Genomic DNA, 19,524 nt, shown 5'->3' with positions numbered 1-19,524 from the left:
TAGTCAGTCCTTTTACACAAAGGGAAGTTTTCTGCAAGCTTCTACATCTTTTCTCTCTCTTGTTCATCACCTCATCCCTGCCTTCTGTAAACACAAACTGAAATTCAATCTCATGGGAAAGCACTGTAAATTGAAGCACAGGACTTGGAGCCAAAACACTCCCAGATTCTAATCCCAGCCCTGATACTGCTTCTGTGTGGCTTTGAGCAGGTGATAACCTGTCTCAGTTTCCCCATCTGTGAAATGGGGGATAAGATTTCTTTCCCTATCTCACAGGGGTATCATGAGCATTATTTAACCTTTGTAAAGCTCTTTATTATTACAGAATGGTAGCATCTAAAGACCCAGACCCTTGATTGAGAGAGGCACTACACACACAATCAAATGACAATCCTTGCCATAAAGATCATAAGATAATGACTTCTAAATATTTTATTAATCAATTCTGCACACCAATGTTGCTTGCACACAGGAATACTGGCGCAGTTTTTAAACCATTCCTCACCTTTGACTCTCAATCTCCCTTCATATCTCTGGTATGTTGGTTTACTACTCCCTTTAGCCCTTTATTATGTCATGTTTCCACAAAAAGAAGCACATTTGCCTTTGATATGCAAACATATGGTTTCATACATGCTAATTAGCATAATGGTGAATAGTATGTGCATCAATGGAAAATATTTCCCCCATTTACTTTGTGTACCAGAAATTGCTAAATTTAATAGGGACAGATCTCAATAAAAATATTACATTTTCCCTGAATAGGATTAACATACCACTGCACCAACAATAAATAGCAATAATTTAGTAGCAAATAGGATCCTATCAATGTACATAGCAACCTTTAGACCTACTAATATTTATGGAGCAATCACAGCCTGTGCATAAATTGTTTCTCATTCATGTTGAGTGTTTGGGAATTCCCTCTATTTCAAAGTTTTACACTTCTTGCATTTCCATTTAGAAAGCTGAAAAACAGAATAATGTACATTATGCTGAGTAACAATACTATGGCATACTGTGGGTTCCAAGGGTTCTTATTTCCCACTGTAGCTAACAGTGTATATTCAAGGCTGAATCAGCTGAATTTCAAAATAATTCACTCACCATACATAAAAGCACTTGGGCTATTTCATAACTTGTGAATTATAAATCAGAATTTTTTTTGAGACCAAATAAGGAACAGGATTATAGCTAATCATATTAGCCTAGAACTGCTTTTTTAAAAAAGTACTGAAGTTAGAGATATGAAACTTCCCACATTTTCACATGCCAGCTGCATTCTGTGAGACATTAGTTTATTAATAAGTAATAGAATTATCTTCAGACCTGGGATTTTAGGGGATTAGGGGGATGCTGAAATAATCCACCAAGAAGTACTTGTGGGCTCTGTGCTTTTAGTAAGGAGTAAAGAGGCCTTAAACAGACAATGAGGAGTACATTGGAGGGAGACGCCATCTGAAAGAAGGTGCGTTTCAGCGTACATTTTGGAAAGTTTGTTCTGCAAAGGTATTTTAGGTAATGGATCTCAATTAAGGATTTTCTTGGGAGGAATGAAATTCAGCAGCCCATTGTTCAGAGCATTCTCCCAAACATATGAGCTGGAGGGAAAGAGCTGGCAAGAACCTGGCATTCACCAGATTCCGGCAGTCTTATATTTGGTACCATGGAACTTTACAGTGTTACAGAAACAGTTACTGCAGCCACTTAAAGAATTCCAAAGTCGCTCATCCATCTAACAGCTGTTACAAACTTTATGATTTAACTCATGATTATATGAACAGTGATCACTGGCATGATTTAACTTTGTGATCACTAGTTCTTAAATTATAGAACTGTAAACGTCTGAATCCAAGGACATATTCCATACAAAGAACATTTATACAGTGACCCAGCTGCATTGTTAAATGCTCAAAATTTGAATTTTTTTTTAATTTTATATAAATTGTAGCTCTGGGCAGAAACCAGACATGGAAAACTTCTGAAAGACAAAGGTTTCAAAAAGTTATGACAAATTGAAGACAGGGGGTTAGAACGGAAACTATTCTGAAACCTTATCTATAGCACTCAGTCCAACTGTAGTTTATTTAACCACTGCCTCCTCTTGCCACATACCACTTACAAATATCTAACTCAAGGAAAATAAATTTTAGCTTAAATAAAATTCTGGGTTGAGATCTTACACCAAATTTCAATCCAAACAATACATACCCCTGAAATATCAGCTGTGTTATGGTAACACTGAGACCAGGCACCATTGCTATTTAAAAGTGTTTATAACCAATAATTTAGGGAACTTGGAAATTTTTACTCGATAAATTGGTGCCTAAGGCCACGTACTGCTTAGAAACGTGTTTAATTAGAGCACAGCTGACAAGAGCAGTTAGCATTCCCTGAATACTATCTCTTCCCAAAAATACATAAAAACTACTTTAAAAGGCCATGAACCATGTTTAAAAGGCCAAAACTTACAACAGACTTTGGACCAACAATAGAGGATGGCAGATTCAGATCTCAGTTATACTGGTGTAAAACCTTAGTAACTTCACTGAAACCAATGGAGTTATTAGGATTTGCACCAACACGTAGCAGATCAGCAACAGACCCAATGTGCTCAAGGAGAAGACAGTGAGGTACCATAAAAACAAGGTGTACGACCAATATATGCAGATTGCGATATAAACATTTGAGAGAGAGAAGATGGGTGAGATAATATATTTTATTGGCCCAACTTCTCTTGGTGGAAGGTACAAGTGGGGACTCATGTGACTCAAGTCGTGACCCACATGGGCTCAGTCTGAGCGCCTGCAAAGAACTGCAGGACCATGGCCTGTACTGCTCATGGCAGTCCACTGACATATGGATGTATCGGAATAAAACACCAATTCTATAGAATTTACTTTTAAGTGTAACATCTGGTATGATTTGACTAAGAGTCAGAAGAGCTAGGTTCTATCACCAGTCACATTTCTTCTGTGACCTTAGTAAATTAATTTAGGTCAAAATTTGCAAAAATTGGTCCTCAGAGTTAGAACTAAAGGATTTAGGAGCATAACAGTCAGGGTCATTAACTACTGGAACTCTGTACCAACGGTTGTGGTGGCTTCTCCATCACTGGCAATTTTCAAATCAAGATCAGATGTTTTTCTAAACGATCTGTAAGACAAATCCAGCAATTTCCTGGAATATCTTTGGGAGATTTTACTATATTAAATGTAAGTACCATTTTGGGCCAGGGATTGTATGTAATTCCATGGGGAGGATGGGGAGAGGACCCAAGCCCTTCAGGAACTCACAGAGGGAGAGATTCAGCAAATTCACTCAGGTTATAACGTCTCCCGAGGGGTACCACCACCTGGAAAGATCTGTGTATTGTCAGGAACAAGGACTTGCAGTTGTACCTGCCCAGTCTCCAAGCAGCCCATGAGAACAACTGAGCCACAGAACGGCCACCTGCTTGACCACTGATGGCTGAGGAAGTCAGCAGGCCTGTTCCTAAACCCAGCAGCAACTGATCTCTGGCTGCTCAGTGCACATGCCCTCAGCTATAATCTCTCCTGTACCTGCCCTGCTCCTAGCCTGGCTCCAGCCCTCATCCTGTCTTGTTCCCAGCCCTGCTTCTGTCCTGCCTAGTCCTCTCCAGCCCTGCTCTCCTGCGTGGTTCCTGACTCTGGCTCTCACCCTTGGCTCGGACTCCTGGTTCCTGACTCACTGTGACCTGTGCCCTTGCTCCAGCCACTAGGCCTGACTGCCCATGTCCCTGTGCCTGACAGTTTGAGCAGCCCATAAGGGACAAAAGCAGGCTGTGCTGCCAGGGTGTACCCCACAAGGGCCCACATCCCCATGACAGAGTTAATGAAGCTCCTGCAGAGTCTATAAACTCAGGTTAGCACCCTGCAGGCACAGACTGCAGCCTCATGGGTAAACACTACACCACCGACTGTTCATGCCCCTCATAGAATCATAGAAATGAAGGGCTGGACGGGACTTTGAGAGGCCATCAAGTCCAGCCCCCTGCACTGTGACAGGGCCAAGTAAACATAGACCATCTTTGACAGATGTTTGTCCAACTTGTTTTTTAAAGTTTTAAAATGATGGGGACACCAGCCACCTCCCTTGGAAGCCTATTCCAGACCTTACCTACCCTAATAGTTAGAAAAGTTTTTCCTAATATCTAACCTTAACCTCCCTTGCTGCAGATTAAGCCCATTACTTCTTGTTCTACACTCAGGGCACATGGAGAACAGCTGGCCACCGGCCTCTTTATAACAGCCCTTTACATATTGGAAGACTTATCAGGTCGCCCCTCAGTCTTCTTTTCTCAAGACTAAACATGCCCAGTTTTGTCAACCATGGGTTTTTTGAACCATCAGTGGCTCCTGTTCCCACCAACCCTGCCAGGAGAAGCACTGGCATGGGCCTTCTTGGCTTGAGAAGACTAGTCCTCTTCTGGGCCAGTTTGAAGAGCGTGCCTGTGCCACGTTGGTTGTTTTTGATTACCTGAACTGCATGCACACAGCCAAGGCTGCACTGCAGGTCCTGCGGCAGAGAGTCCAGAGGATAGCCAGCTATGCTGCAGACTTTCGGCACCTTGTGACGGACACTGAATGAAATGAGGCTGCTCAGTGCCACAACCTCTGGCTCAGCCTGAACGTGATGAACTGGTGAGGGCAGAACTCCCAGCCAGCCTGGACTCACTTCTTGACCTAAGTATTAAGATTCATAACCGGCCATCAGAACTGTGACCATAGGCACCATTGTATTCACACCTTACACACTACTGCAATGATTTTTGTACAAAATATGCATTGTGTGGTATCATTTGAAAACTAAAACCACACTGGTCAATAATATTTAAAATACATGTAACAATGCTGAATGAGAAATTATGGGTGCTCATTAATAGTGTGCTTTGAAATCTGTTTAAACCAGGCATGTCATGGGGAGTTGATAAACAGATTTCCTCCAGACAAATCAAAGAGGCTGACACCTCAAACTAGGATAGCCCAAATTCAATGGGCTATTCATTTGTATCAGAGGCTGCAGCAGGAGAAATAATTTCCATAGTAGCAACTACCAGCATGGGAGGAAACAGCAAGGAGCCTTTTTTTCCTGACATCGCAGCTCTTCTACTCAGAATAAACTAATGAACTTTATCTGGGGTACCCTTCAGAAGAATCAATTTCAAAGGTACATGGAACTATAAAGAGATGGGCAAAACAACCCCAAGTTTTTTCACCTAAGACGACAAATGAAGCAAACACTTTGGACTTCGTGGGAGATCCTGACCAAGGGAATGGTCAGCCGTCTTGCTGGAAGGAGGTCTCGTAAGACTCTCAACAAAATTACAGTCTTGGTTCAAGGTAAGTCTTCGTCAGCAGAAAGCCCCTTTTCACTTTTATTTGCTTGTAACCATTTCTAACTTTTATCCCTTATCCGTGAACTCACTTAAAACCTCTCTCTTTTGTTAATACATTTGTTTTAAGCTAAATCAAATGTGTTTGAAGTGATTATTAACTCCAGTTAAAGCAATCAGCTACTGTGCTTTTGTCTCTTTAAACCAACAACAGACCTTATTACTTCTCTAAAGCGTTCCAGGAGAGTACTGGATATTTCAGGGCTAATGGTTTGGGGGAAGTTTGGGTGCAGATGGTTTTGGGGTCACTTGGCTAGTGTAACCAAAGCTGGTGGAGACCAGAGTGTAGCTGGAGTGTAACTCTGCTGGTGTTAGAGTTGCTGAACCAGGGCTGTCTAACTCACAGATACAGAAACACATGCTTGTGTGCTGGCTAGGAGAATCCAGACAGGGAGCTACAGCAGCAGAGCAGTTTAAGGGATGCAGGGTTAAAGAATAAGCAGTGACACAACCTCTCACTGCTCTGGGTTGCACCAGAAAGACAAACCCAGCCAAGTGGAACTATGACATCTAGGATAAGGAGCTGCTTGAAATTAAGGCAACTTCTGAGGAGTGGCATTGCCTTCTTGAAGAATCCCAATCCCCAGTTCAGATCCTTAATGGATCACAAAAATCTGGAGTATGGCCTGAAACCTAAACCAATGCCAGATCCCTTTTCTTTGCCCAATTTGATTTAGTTGTAACATATCAGCCACGTATGAGAAATGGGAAGACAGATGTCCTGTCCTGCAAGCATGAACTGGCCAAGTTACATTATGTGGGACACCATTTTCCACCCTACTTAAGCCATTCAAGTTTGTCTTTGGAACAGTGGACAGAAACCTAAATGTGCCTCATTCAATTCCTGCTGCCTCACGACACTTTTGCCACCCAGACCCTGGATGATGCGGGCACTCAACATGATTCAGAGTTTCAGTTACACTATGGAATTCTCCACCAGACACACTGCATTTATGTTTCAGACGGCCAGCCTAGACTCAAGGTTCTCAAACTATGTCATGATTCCTGGCTCACATGCCAATTCAGCCAAACTAAAACCAGGAACTTGGTTTTGAAAAATGTCCGGTGGCCATGAATATAGTCATATGTTAGGAAATGCACTGACTCCTGAAACCTGTGTTCCTGGACCAAGAACCCTTGAGGAAGGGCGTTTGGTCTCCTTCAGCCCCTACTGACCCAGTCTCAGCCCTGGATTTCATATTAGAACAACCCCACTCTCTGTTGATCTCCTGAGCAAGACTGCACACATTATCCCCTCTTGCATGGTTCTCACCACTCTGGAAACTGCCTGCCTCTTTCTTGAGCACATCGTCCAGCTCCACAGACCACCAGCAGGCATTGTGTTGAATCAAGGCCCACAGTGCATCTCCTGTTTCTGGTGAGAGCTCTTCAAACTCTTGGGGGTAGAACTCTTCACCTCCTCTACATATCATCCACAGACCAATGTGCAGATGGAGTAGGTAAACCAGATTCTGCAAAGGGACCTTAACGGCACAGGGGGACACAGAAGGAACCAAAAAGCACAGATCATTTTGTATTGGTTCTTCCAAAGCAACAGTTATTGGAGGCTGCTATAAATAGCTCAATGGTAAAATGGAGAATTAAAAATAAAACATATTGGGATCTGGGATCTTCCTCCACCAGAATATAATTCTTTTGAAGGAACATTGAGTCAAAGTTTGAGCCCAAAGCATTTGACAGTGTTTCTTATCCTGCAGATATGTCCACTGGAGTTAGTAAGAAACTGACGTTATCTCAGAGTGAAACGGACAGACTGTTCTTTCTAAAGAACAGGGAAAGACAACAGAGTAACACAGTTTTGCACCAGATCTGCTCCATTCCTACCAATTATAGAGATGGTAATAGGGTGGCACTCCTCCTCCCAGATTGGTTATCAATGCCAGAGCTTCACGGAATTCAGCTAGTGAAGGAAGCCCCAGTGTGGAAAATAAGAATGAAAATTACAGTGAACTAGGAAACACATGCTAAACAACTGAAATGAGTTGCATTGGCTTCTCAAATGACAGTTCTTTTCTCTCTCCTTTAATTCCATGAAACCACAGGATCTCCTAGGATACAGTTCTTACTATAGTTCAGCAGTCCTGGAATGCTGCTCTAGACCTTCTCTCTCCAATCTAGACTTCACAACTTCATTCTGAATTTCATAAGTAGTCATAGCTCCAGCATTCCAGCTGTAGATAGGCAATTAACACAGTTCAGGGCTGCATTCCTATCTTGTTTCCTTCAAAACTGCATGCATTCACACTACACGATAATGAAAATGTTAAGACAAATGATTTACCTTACTCCCTTTAGTTCCAAAAATGACAAAAATTGTGCCGCAAAAGCCAAGTGCCCAAAGGCATGGAAAGCACTGGTCTAAGCAGAGGGCTGAGAGCCAGGAACTCCTGAGACCCACTTCCAGTGCTCATACCCTTTGCAGGTCTCAACCTCTCTGCCTCAATTTCTTCACCAGTGAAATGGAAATATTAACCTACACATAACCTTCCCCAGATTGCAAATATTAATTTATTTTCAAAGCAAAGCACTTGGCAGATTAAAGGCATTACATAAATGTTAAGTCCTAGCTCTCATGGGAGGAGTGGAATTTCTAAAGCCCTTGTAAATGTGTTATTTCTGTAGTCTGTTTTGCAGGAGGGTGAAGGAATATGGGCTTGAAGAGAAGTTTAATATATTACATTACATAAGAAGACCACATACCCAGAGGATCTGAATTTTAAAGTAATTCATCAGGCCACACTTTAAATCTAGTGCTCTCAACTAAAGAAGGAAACCAAGAATTCATTGTTCTCTAGAATTTAAATCAAATACTGAAATTCAACTTTGTGCGTGTTCATCCCTGAGTAGAGAGAGGCCAGGAGAACAAGAGCAGGAGGCTTGTTTCAGAGTTCTTCTTTTACCATACGTACTTCTTACTGAAATCATACAGAGCAGAATTAGCACAGCCTATAAGAAACCTGTTTACAGTGGGAACATGAGTCATGCTGCTAACTGATTACTGGAAACAGCAGCTCCCAGAAATGATAAACTACTTTTAATTCACATGAGCACAACTGCTGTGTTATTTCCTGTTAACAGTGTGGTCTGAGGGTTAGAACAAGGGACTGGGAGTCAGGACTTATAGGTTCTATTCCAGGCTCTTCCATCAGCCATAGGCAAGTAAGAACCTCAGTGCCTCAGTTTACCCATTGGCATGGTTGAAATAATAGTACTTGCCTACCTCAGAGGGTTGTTACAAGGCTTAATGTAATGTTAAGATCCTAAGTATTATCATATGAAGGGTAATTCAAGTCATTCCTGTACAGCATGTTTCCACTATCTTGTCTCAGAAGTTAGAAACTTTGGGCTGGCACTTTCAGTCTTTATATTTTGGTCTTTAGTCTTTCAAGCAATATTCTTGTACATCCAGCTTAAAGGCAATGAATCTGAGTAAGTAATACAGTAAGAGAAAATTACTTGCAATGTCATCAGCTTAAGAAAAGAACCAGCACATCAAGAAAAAAAAAATCATATCCTGTTTTTCCTCCCTGTTTCCAAAATATTATTGCTGTAACAACGTGGCACTATAATGATGCTGTATAAGGCAACAGTTACACAATACTTCACCTAGAGCTCTACGTCCATTATGGGTCAGTGATCACCACACCGCAGAGAAAATGTAATTGCTAGTGCAGGCCTGCAGTGCAGAAAAAAACATAATATTGAAAGACATCTAAAGTGTAACATTATGAAAAGAGCCCGAAAACACTGGATATATGTGTTTCATCAAAAAAGAAGAGCACCGTTGGGAAAAGAAGTCATCAATGTTTCAAATCTATTAAGGAAATACACACACACACAGAGCAAAAACCTTGCCCAACTATTCAAACAAACAGCAGAGATCAAAGCACAATTTAGAAAGGAGTTAAGGCAAAATTTGCTTTACGCATATGGTCATAGATAGTCCAGTTCAGAACAGTATCAAAGACAGCCATTGAATACTTTGAAGGGGCATCTACAGGAGTTTCTCAGAGAGATCGTAGGAAGGTGAGATACTGAGAAATGAGGAAATAAGAAGGCCAGACAAGGCTGGCTGGGACCTTATCACTTAGACTCTTATTAATTTACAAAAGAAATTATAGCACTGAGTTTTGAGCTACAAGAAATACATATTAGCATTTAATCCAGTTGGAGTAGAACTAGAGCATTGTTTTACTGTCAAATCTGTTAAAGAATGATTTCTTAGTATGGGAAAGTGCCTGCTTATTTCCTGAATGAAATTCCTTCAGTACAACTAGCTGGGCTATTCCCCAGTAAATCCAAGAAAAGTTTGCTAGCCCTAAATATATTCTGGAGTAAAAGAAAGTGGACTGACCTTTATCACTGTATTACAGGTTAGCCCCCAAACCCTAACCAGTACCAAGGCCCCATACATACACAAAACAGAAGAAACACCTCTGTCCTAAAGAGTTTCTGATCTACTTTAAGACAACAACGAATGAGTGTAAAACAAATGAAGGGAATGGAGGAGGAAGGATGAGAGTAAATGTGGGTACGTCTACACTACGGGATTATTCCGAATTTACATAAATCGGTTTAACAAAACAGATTGTATAAAATCGAGTGTGCGCGGCCACACTAAACACATTAAATCGGTGGTGTGCGTCCATGGTCCGAGGCTAGCGTCGATTTCTGGAGCATTGCACTGTGGGTAGCTATTCCGTAGCTATCCCATAGTTCCCGCAGCCTCCCCCCCCCTTTGAATTTCCGGGTCGAGATCCCAGTGCCTGATGCGGCAAAAATCATTGTCGCGGGTGGTTCTGGGTAAATGTCGTCAGTCACTCCTTCCGCTGGGAAAGCAACGGCAGACAAGCATTTCATGCCTTTTTTTCCCTGGATTGCCCTGGAAGATGCCATAGCATGGCAATCATGGAGCCTGTTTCGCCTTTTGTGACTGTCACTGTATGTGTACTAGATGCCGCTCACAGAGGCGATTCAGCAGTGCTACACAGCTGCATGCTTTTGCATGATAGCAGAGATGGTTATCAGCCATATTGTACCATCTACCATACCATAAATTGGTAATAAGATGGGCATGGCTACCAGTCCTTTTGCACTGTTCCATTTGCTGCTGTCATAAGTGCCCCTGGCTGCTCTTAGCCAGGGGCAAAAAGCAAAATTGGGAATGACTCCCTGAGTCAATCCCTCCTTTTTGGTATCTAAAAATAGAATCAGTCCTGCCTAGAATATGGGCAAGTGTACTAGAGAACCACTGTATCAGAGAACCAGAGAGCACAGCTGCTCTGTGTCAGATCCTGCATAGATTATGAGCTGTATGCTATTCACAGGGGGTGCTCCTGCAACAACCCCACCTGTTCATTCCATTCTTCCCCAGCCTTCCTGGGCTACCATAGCATTGTCCCCCCACTTGTGTGATGAAGTAATAAAGAATGCAGGAATACTTGTTAGTGAGAAATGAGTGGAAGGCAGCCTCCAGTTGCTATGATAGTCCACATAGGACATTAAGGAGTGTGGAGGAGAGGAGCCCAGCATCCTGCTGCTAGTCCAGGGGCAATTGAATCTTTTCTTTACACATGAAGGGTGGGGGCTGATGAAGCTCAGCCCCCTGTTGCTATGATGATGATGGTTATCAGCCATATTGTACCATCTACCAGGAAAAATTAGGACCAGGCGCCCTTGATCGACCTGACCGATGCTAGTACACATGGTTACCAGTCCTTTTGCACTGCCCCATGTGCCAATAGGCTGATGATGACGATGGGTATCAGTCATATTGAACCATCAGCCACCCATGGCGGGGGGGGAGCAAGAATGTTGGTGTTGAGTGCTGCACCATCGCGTCTATCTGCAGCATTCAGTAAAGATAGGGTGACATGTAAAAGAGTCAAGACAGGATTGTTTTCCCTTTCACTTCTGGGGGTGGGTGCGGGGGTGCGTAAATTGCCTAGCTATGCCCTGACCCACCGCGGACACTGTTTTTGACCCTAGAAGCATTTGGAGCTCAGCCAAGAATGCAAATGCTTTTCGGATACTGCAGGAACTGTGGGATAGCTTGAGTCCTCCAGTCCATGAGCGTCCATTTGATTCTTTGGCTTTCCATTACGCTTGCCACGCAGCAGTGCGCTGAGTCCCTGCTATGGCATCTGTCTGGAGATATTTAAAAAATGATTTTCGCTGATAGAACAGATTTGCCTGCCCTTACAGTGATCACGTCTGCATCGTCCATGCTGGAGCTCTTTCTTTATTTTGATTTTTAACTGCATCACCACCCGTGCTGATCGGAGCTCCACGCTGGGCAAACAGGAAATATTCAAAAGTTCGCGGGGCTTTTCCTGTGTACCTGGCCACTGCATCCGAGTTCAGATTGCTGTCCAGAGCGGTCAGTGGTGCACTGTGGGATACCGCCCGGAGGCCAATACCGTAGATCTGCGGCCACACTAACCCCAATCCGATATGTTAATACCGATATTAGCCCTACTCCTCTCGTTAGGGAGGAGTACAGAAACCGGTTTAAAGAGCCCTTTATACCGATATAAAGGGCCTCTTAGTGTGGATGGTTGTGGCGTTAAATCGGTTTTAGGCTCCTAAAACCGGTTTAAACGCGTAGTGTAGACCAGGCCTGTGATAGGAACATGTAGTTATCCAGGTTAGCTATGTGCACAGCTAAGACACCATTGTCAATCAGTTATTTAGTTTAATCCTATAGTTTTAAAATTATAAAAAGTTATTTTAGTAGCCTTAGTTCATTAGTCTGTTTAGCAAGCGTGAAACAAGGCTGAAAGCAGAGTCAGCACCCGTTCTCTTGAGAAGAGGGTGATGGGAAAGCAGTGTACATTGAGGAAACTGCTGTAAGAAAATAGGAATAACTTCACAGTGAGCTTCCCTCCTATTAACAGGATAATCTAAATAAGCAAAAGACCAACAGACAAGTTATGTATGGCAGAATGTAAAGCCATCAAGAGGACAGACCTAATGTCTCTTGAGAATGGCCCAACATTCAGGAAAACAGAAGGTACTTTGCAAAATGTCAGATGGCTAAATGTCAAATGGGAACTTTTCCATGCTCAAGCTGACCACTTCTCAAAAAAAAAAAAAAAAGAAGGTATGTTAGGTAGAGAAGACCAAGTGTATTTAAAACAATTACTCTTTTTCATTAGAGGTACAGTACAGCTGGGAAAAAAAGAAATTGTATCTTGAATTGTTGATAAAAAATATATTAATCCTTGATGTAAAAATCAACAGAAGTCAGTGGTGTTATACGAAAGAAACATTGGCATAATGTTTATTCTAAAGTTACCAGTGCTTTAAGATAGTTTGATAGGGCTGTATGTATCAGGTGAGTCAGAACCTCTCTCATCATAAAGTAAAAAACCAACCAGCCAAACAAACAAACAAAACCCCAAAACACCACCACCGATTTGAGACACGGGTTTTTTTGATGCACAAAATTGCATGATTATAAGTTACCTTTGGAATAAAGGAAGTGTCTAGTTGAAAGAAATAACTGTCTTTTGTCATTCTAAAGAAAGGGTGGCTCTATTGTCAAAGCTTGATAGGTGTCAATTCTTCTGGCTGAAGTAACAGCTAGAAGGGAGGTTGTTTTCCAAGATGACAACTGTTCAGTGAATAAGCAAATAAGGAAACCTCAGCGAGTCCCTGCAGATCCCATACTCAGATACCAGGAAGAAACAATACTTATTCTTGAGGATTTTTTCTTTTCTTTTTTTTTTTTTTTTTTTTTTTTGCTCTACATAGTATCCACATTGTTGTACAATTCCACCTGAATGTGGAATGTACAGAATGATACCAGACTGCAAATCTCAGATTTTAAGAAAGGGTAGTTTATTAATCAACATTAGAAACAAACCAGAATGTTGTCACTTAATTTTGCTGAGTTTAGTAAATTGTTGTGTAGCAAATCCTTACAAATAAGTTAACTTGTGAACAAATTGTAACATTTCTGTAAAAGAAAACATCCTGAAATGCTAACATGGGAGATGCAAGAGAAAAGGGGAAAGAAGGATGGGTTGTTCCAAGGGATAACTCCAGACTTGGCAGCAAATACCATTTAATTATGGCAAGATATGGTGGGACCCAAGCAGTTACCATTATCACTTTAGTCACAAGATAGTGAGAGATCATAAAGATCCCATCTCTTTGGGGATCAATTATGGAAGAAATCATTGAAGTAAAGGCTTCCTTCATCTTTGTGACTGGAGACCTTATTTTGTCTGTGGTCCCAGTAGTCTGAGTTTAGCCAGTACTAAAATATATATCTAAATAAAGATCTCTAGCCTATCAGAATAGATTCTAAATGCTGACTCAAATTTGTATGATGCCTTGAAGATGGATGCCAACAATAAAAGGACCTCTGGAGCCATAAGTAAACTGCCATGTCTGTTACAAACATTATGTGAAACCTAAAAGGATCCTACTATCTGTAATAGGAAAATTGATTTCATCCCATGTACAGTAAGAGTGCATTTGCTTTCTTTACTCATGCCTAGATTTTCATAGTTGTTGCTGATTTCTAGGTAGGGACTTGTTTATGCAAAGAGCTGACAAGATATTGAGGTAAAGAAGTTAGTAAAGGAATTCCAATATGGAAATAAAGACATCGCGTTGATCACAGATAGATAATTCTGCATCTAGAAGATGCACTTCAAAACACAATGGAAAAGGAGTTAAGAACAGTCTTTTCTAGCCTTGCCTCTTAAGCAAAAACTACAGAAGCAAGGACTAAGTCTCATCCTCAAATATTATGTCATGAGTTACTGCACAGGGATAGCAGACTTCCCTCTGCTATCCCTTTGATTAAATTACTATGGGAGATATCTATAGAAAAGAAAACATTCCGTTACAGTACAAATGTTAAAAAGTAGTGTAGGAGGACTTAGTTCTTTACAATAAAGCAAATCAACTTTTTTTAAAAATACATTCCACCTTCCTATCCCTTTTCCAGGCGATTTTAAATTTCTGCCATCTCTATTCTCCCCTTGATATATGGGCATAACACCCATTATCACCAAATTGTATGTTGAGCTGAGGGAAGAACAGGTCATTTTATATATATATAAACACCAAATCCTGTCATGATTAAGCCACAAAAGTTGTTAGCCTCCACCCCCTGCAAAAAATAAATGTGAAGTTGGCAAACATGAAGAGTTTGCCATTGTTTTCCTTTGTAATACAACAACTCCCTGAACCCACATCCATTTTCTTTGCTCAGTAATGACTGTTTTTCCTGCTTTGCATTGGGAAGATGGTGCAATTTTGACATTTGCTTATTTCTGTAAACAATATCTTGGTATTCTACTGTGAAACACAATTTCAAAAGTTTTAGAAATTCATTTCCGAGACGAACATTAGGGGAAAAAATTGCTAAGGAGACTATTTCCCCCTCTTTCTTCAGCAGTGGAAGAGCTCCCAATGGGCCCTATTCAACACCCATTGAAGTCAATAAATGTCTCCCAATGAGTTCAATGGGAGTTGGATCAGGCCTTAAAAGCTGTGCGAAACTAATGGATTGTCTCTTTTCACATAGCTACCAACAGGTCCTGCACGTTAACTGAACACCAAATAAATTTCACTTTTGCAGTGTTAATCATACAGGTAAGATGAAGACCTTCTTTTACTTATCACAACCACCATAAAGAAAATGGCTATCTGCAAACATTAATTCATATAAGGAATACAATGTCCCACTATGCTTTTGTTTTCTAGCATCACACTCTTCTTTCTTGAAAGACTCATTCCACATTAAAACTTTGTTGGACTCCCAGACATGTGATTAGTCCACTAACAACAATCTATTTCGTACTTCATTACTGACTTGCCATGTCCGTTAGCGAATCATTGGACTTCAGTTAGCCCCTTTGGTAAAGAACGATTGAGTTACAGATTATTTTAGGACCAGAACAATTTAAAGTTTTATAAACATTCAAACCTCACCCATTTTGATAGCTCACAGAGAAGTTGTTTGATGGTCCCTAAAATCATGAGGAAAAAGAAAATTTAAAAATCTCTAAATCCCATTTTACATTTTAGCACTTCCAATCATGTTAGAACAGATCATTTGTACCTTTTTATAGGGCTATATTTGCTCATTAAGGCCTTGCTTCTACTCCTAAAGTTGTCAGAGTTCGTTTTTCTTTTACCTTTAAAGGCTATGTCTATTTTACCACTTTTGTAAGTATAACTTATGTCACTCGGGAGTGTGGAAAAAAAAACAACCCACACCACGCCCCCTCTGATCAATATATGTTACACCAACAGAAATGCCAGTGTGGCCAGTACTATGTTGGCAGGATAGCTTCTCTCGCCAACATAGTTACTGGCACTCGTTGGGGATGGTTTAATTATGTCGACGGGAGAGCTCTCTCCTGTCGGCATAGAGCGGCTACATAGGAGACCTTATAGCGGTGCAGCTCATCGGTACAGCTATGCCACTGTAAGCTCTCTAGTGTAGACACGGCATTGCATTAGGTCCTAGGAGACAGAGCCTCACAGAAAGGAGGATCTCTCTCTCCCAGCTCCTGGATTGTTTGTAGCTTCTGTAATTTATGCATTGCTATTGCCATGGTTGGCCTTACAGTTTGTAATCTCCAGACCTCAATCATGCTCCCACTGAAGCAAATGGTAAAACTAATAGTGAATTCAACGGGAGCCAAATCATGCAGCAGCACATAAGTCTCTCTGTAACCGGTTCCCTTGTTGAACAGTGGGATGGGGCCTCCGATCCAAGCAAGCTCTGTACTTTGTGTCCTGCTCTTGAAGAACTGGCCCTAAGAGGTCACTTGCCTTGATTGTGCTTAAGACTGGAACTGGCTACTGACCAGATACACAATTCCTTCCAAAATAAACAGCAACGATACAACTCAAGGCAATGAACTATGGGCACTGCAGTGAGCGGCCAGAACTATTCATTTCTCAGCTTGTCCATATCTTCACAGTATGTTTCCTTTCCATTCGTTTAGAGCTTGGGATCCTCAAGTCCCTCTTAAACATGGATCTTCAATACAATATTTTCAATAGGAAGTCTTGGCTCTTCAGTGCATCAGAGGGAGGATATTAGGCCAGCACAAAATGTACTTGAATGCAGCTAGCTCTAAAGGAAGCTGCACAAGAACTTGTCTCTTCACCATTCCTTGTTAATAAGCTTCTCCACAAACTACCTAAATCAAGTTTAGTGTCAGTGCATATTTTCATTCAAGTCAGCAATAAACACATAAAGCTGCTCAACTGATTTATTTCCCCACCACAACCCAATGCTGATAGTCATTTTCAAAGAGTACAAAAGTCTCACTTTCATCAAATCCCCCCTTATCTGGGCATTCACAATACATTTGGTCACCAGCAATTATCACCAGGATTTAGAAGAGCAGTTTATCATTTTAATCCTTTGACTGAGGAAAATTAAGTATGTAGTACAGCTGTAAACATCAATTGTGATTGTGCAGGAGTCTGAGGTGCAGAAGATGAGCTGGGGTGCAAGAGCACCAGAGAACTACTGTAGTCTCCTTCATTCCACCTTCCTAGCCCAGCTCCCCGAGCCAATATGTTGGAGAAAGGAGGATGGAAATTTTTTAGAATGGGAGTGATCAATGACAAACACTGGTGTTACGCTCTGAACTGCACAGGCCTGGGAAGGGATATGTTAAATCCTAGATCCCCATCCTCTCCAGCAACACAACCAGAGATAGCCACCTAACATAGTCCTCTCACTCAAACACGCTTATGCACCAATTTTGGATTAGCCAAAATTCGGTTATTAAACGTCTGTAAGAATTCCTGCCCCCGGCCGGCCTAAGGGGCAGCCCAGAGAGAAAAGCAGAACAACATTATTTTGCAAAACAGGGGGTTCACTTCAGGAAGGGAGAAAGCAGCCTGCCCTGTGAGAGGCTCCAAGCAAGAGACCTACTCAACTCAACACTTGCACCACCCACCCGTAGCAGGGGCAGAAACCATCCCCGCTAGATGGGCACGCTGGGGCGAGGCGGGGGGGGGGGGGGTAAGAGGGTGTTACAAGAGACGCCCTAGCCCCATGGCACGGGAAGAGAAGGGGGCAGGAGCGGTGAGGGGCTGATGTGCATTACCCTTGATGTGCCCGGATACTAACTAGCCTGCGTGCTCCGCTGCCCCCTACACCTCCCCGGAGCGCCGCCGCCAGCTGACACCCCTTGCCCGGGCTGGCGGGGGGGAGCCGAGCCGAGCCGAGCCGGGGAGGCTGCTGTACTCACTCGGCGTATCCCGTGGTCCAGGGCAGGCGCTTGGTCTCCTTGTTGAGGATGAGGATGGGCCGGGCGATGTGGTCGGCGGAGCACTCGACCTCGTCCGCAGACAGCCCCAGGAACTCGGGTCTCCCGTAGGGGAAGCGCAGGGGCAAGTCCGAGCCGCCGCCGTGCTCCGAGCCCGAGCTGCCAGCCATGATGCCGCCCATGAAATTGGCCACGGCGGACTTGACCCGAGTGAGCATGTTACCCCCGCCGGCCGCCCCCGCAGCACCCTCCAGGGCCAGCGCGCCGCGCCTCAGGCTGCCCCCGCCACACTTCCGCAATGGAGGAGCTGCATGGAGCGAGCGGCCAGGAAATTCACCAGCAGGGACGAGCGAGGAGCAGCGGCGGCTGCAGCAGCAGGTTCCCCCTCCCAGTGCGAGGAGCGCTGAACTAAGCCCAGGAGCAGCGGCGGCGCCGGCTGCGTCATGTGATTTACCCGGGCTGCTTCCTGCTCCTCCTGCTGCAAAAAAAAAAAAACCTCCTGGCACAGGCTTGGCAGGGGCAGCAGAGGGGTTGGGGCGGCAGCTCCCCCCTCCGGCAGCAGCAATGCAGGCGCCTTAGGTGCGCTGAGGAATGTTTTCACGGGGGAGGAGTGGGTAGGATCGTGGGCAGGTTGGGGTAATCAGAAAGCTGGCAACAAAACAGGTGTGAATTCCCGCCCTGCCCGGAGGGATCTGGGAGCGCAGCTTATGACATCAGTGATCCCCCTAAAGTCAGCTTGAATGAAGACATCAGAATGTGGCCCTGGCCAAAGTGATTATGTGAGTGGGGTTCCCGTTAAGTAAATAAAGAGTCCCGCAATTAAGGATTGCAGGATGGAAACAGGGAAATCCTGAGGCAGCTGCTAACTCTGGGGGAGATTAAAAGGAAAAAAATATTTCCTTATCATGGTAAAACAATACGTTCATTTTGGACACAAATTGCACTTTCCTTCTAACACTGCAATTTTATCTAACTCTGGGTTCAACTTTACAATCAATGTAGTGCAGCTAGTGTTGTGGGATATTTTATTTTTGAATCCTGTGATATTAAAATCCGGGATAAATCTAAAAGTCAAAGGAAGGAAGCTCAGAACTATCCTGACAAAAGGGATACCTTACAAAAGCCTTTGAAGGTCGTATTTTAAAAGAATGTTTATTTACAGTATTAAAATTTAATTGTATGGATTGTTATTCTTCAAGGACTGGTGGCAGTTTGGATCAGAACTGCTGGTGTCTGTTGGGTTACACCATTAGAAGAACCAACTTGTTAAAACGTGGATCATATATAGCATGTGCAGTTTAATATTGCCTACATTTGTATAAGGAAGTGGATTATATAATGATAAAGTTCTTCCTCCTTCCCTTATAAAGTTCACCACCGCACATTTTCCTGTTTTAAAAAAAAATAGATGGACAAAGAAAGTCAAAACTTAGTCATTAACTAAGATCCCAATCCTTCAGAACACTTACATAGGCAAGTAAATGTATGTATGTTTTACAGGACTGGGGTCTAAGATCTTATTTACCTGTAGGCTCTCTTGTTTTAATTTTAACAACAGGCCATGGTGAGTGTTGTAGATAGGAATGATAATTTCTAAACCCCAATAATTATGTCTGTTTCAGAGTCTTTATTTGGAGGCCTGAGGAATTTGAAGGATATTCATTAGTTTTTCATTTCAAAGTTGTTTATTTGAGACGTTAATTAAGCCCATTTAGCCAAAGGTAGATTAATGAAGGTAACACTAAGTATGTGATAAGGGCCCCATGGAATACAGAGCCCCCAAAACCAAGTATCCTATATACATGTTTGTTTGTTTAGTATGGTATGGAG

At 42.6% G+C, this 19,524-nt stretch overlaps 1 protein-coding gene across 1 annotated transcript in view; it reads right to left on the bottom strand.

The window, feature by feature from the left end:
- The window catches only part of PPM1H (protein phosphatase, Mg2+/Mn2+ dependent 1H), a 202,388-nt gene extending 184,476 nt beyond the window's left edge, over positions 1 to 17,912 (bottom strand). Inside the window, exon 1 of the mRNA XM_039503148.1 lies at positions 17,677 to 17,912. Coding sequence (XP_039359082.1) covers positions 17,677 to 17,912 — 236 coding nt within the window. The remainder of the gene's footprint in view (positions 1 to 17,676) is intronic.
- Between the last annotated feature and the right edge of the window lie 1,612 nt (positions 17,913 to 19,524).

The sequence above is a fragment of the Mauremys reevesii genome, linkage group 1 (assembly GCF_016161935.1).
Source record: "Mauremys reevesii isolate NIE-2019 linkage group 1, ASM1616193v1, whole genome shotgun sequence".
In the NCBI taxonomy this organism is placed as follows: domain Eukaryota; kingdom Metazoa; phylum Chordata; order Testudines; family Geoemydidae; genus Mauremys; species Mauremys reevesii.
This window is presented reverse-complemented; position numbering and strand designations above follow the sequence as displayed.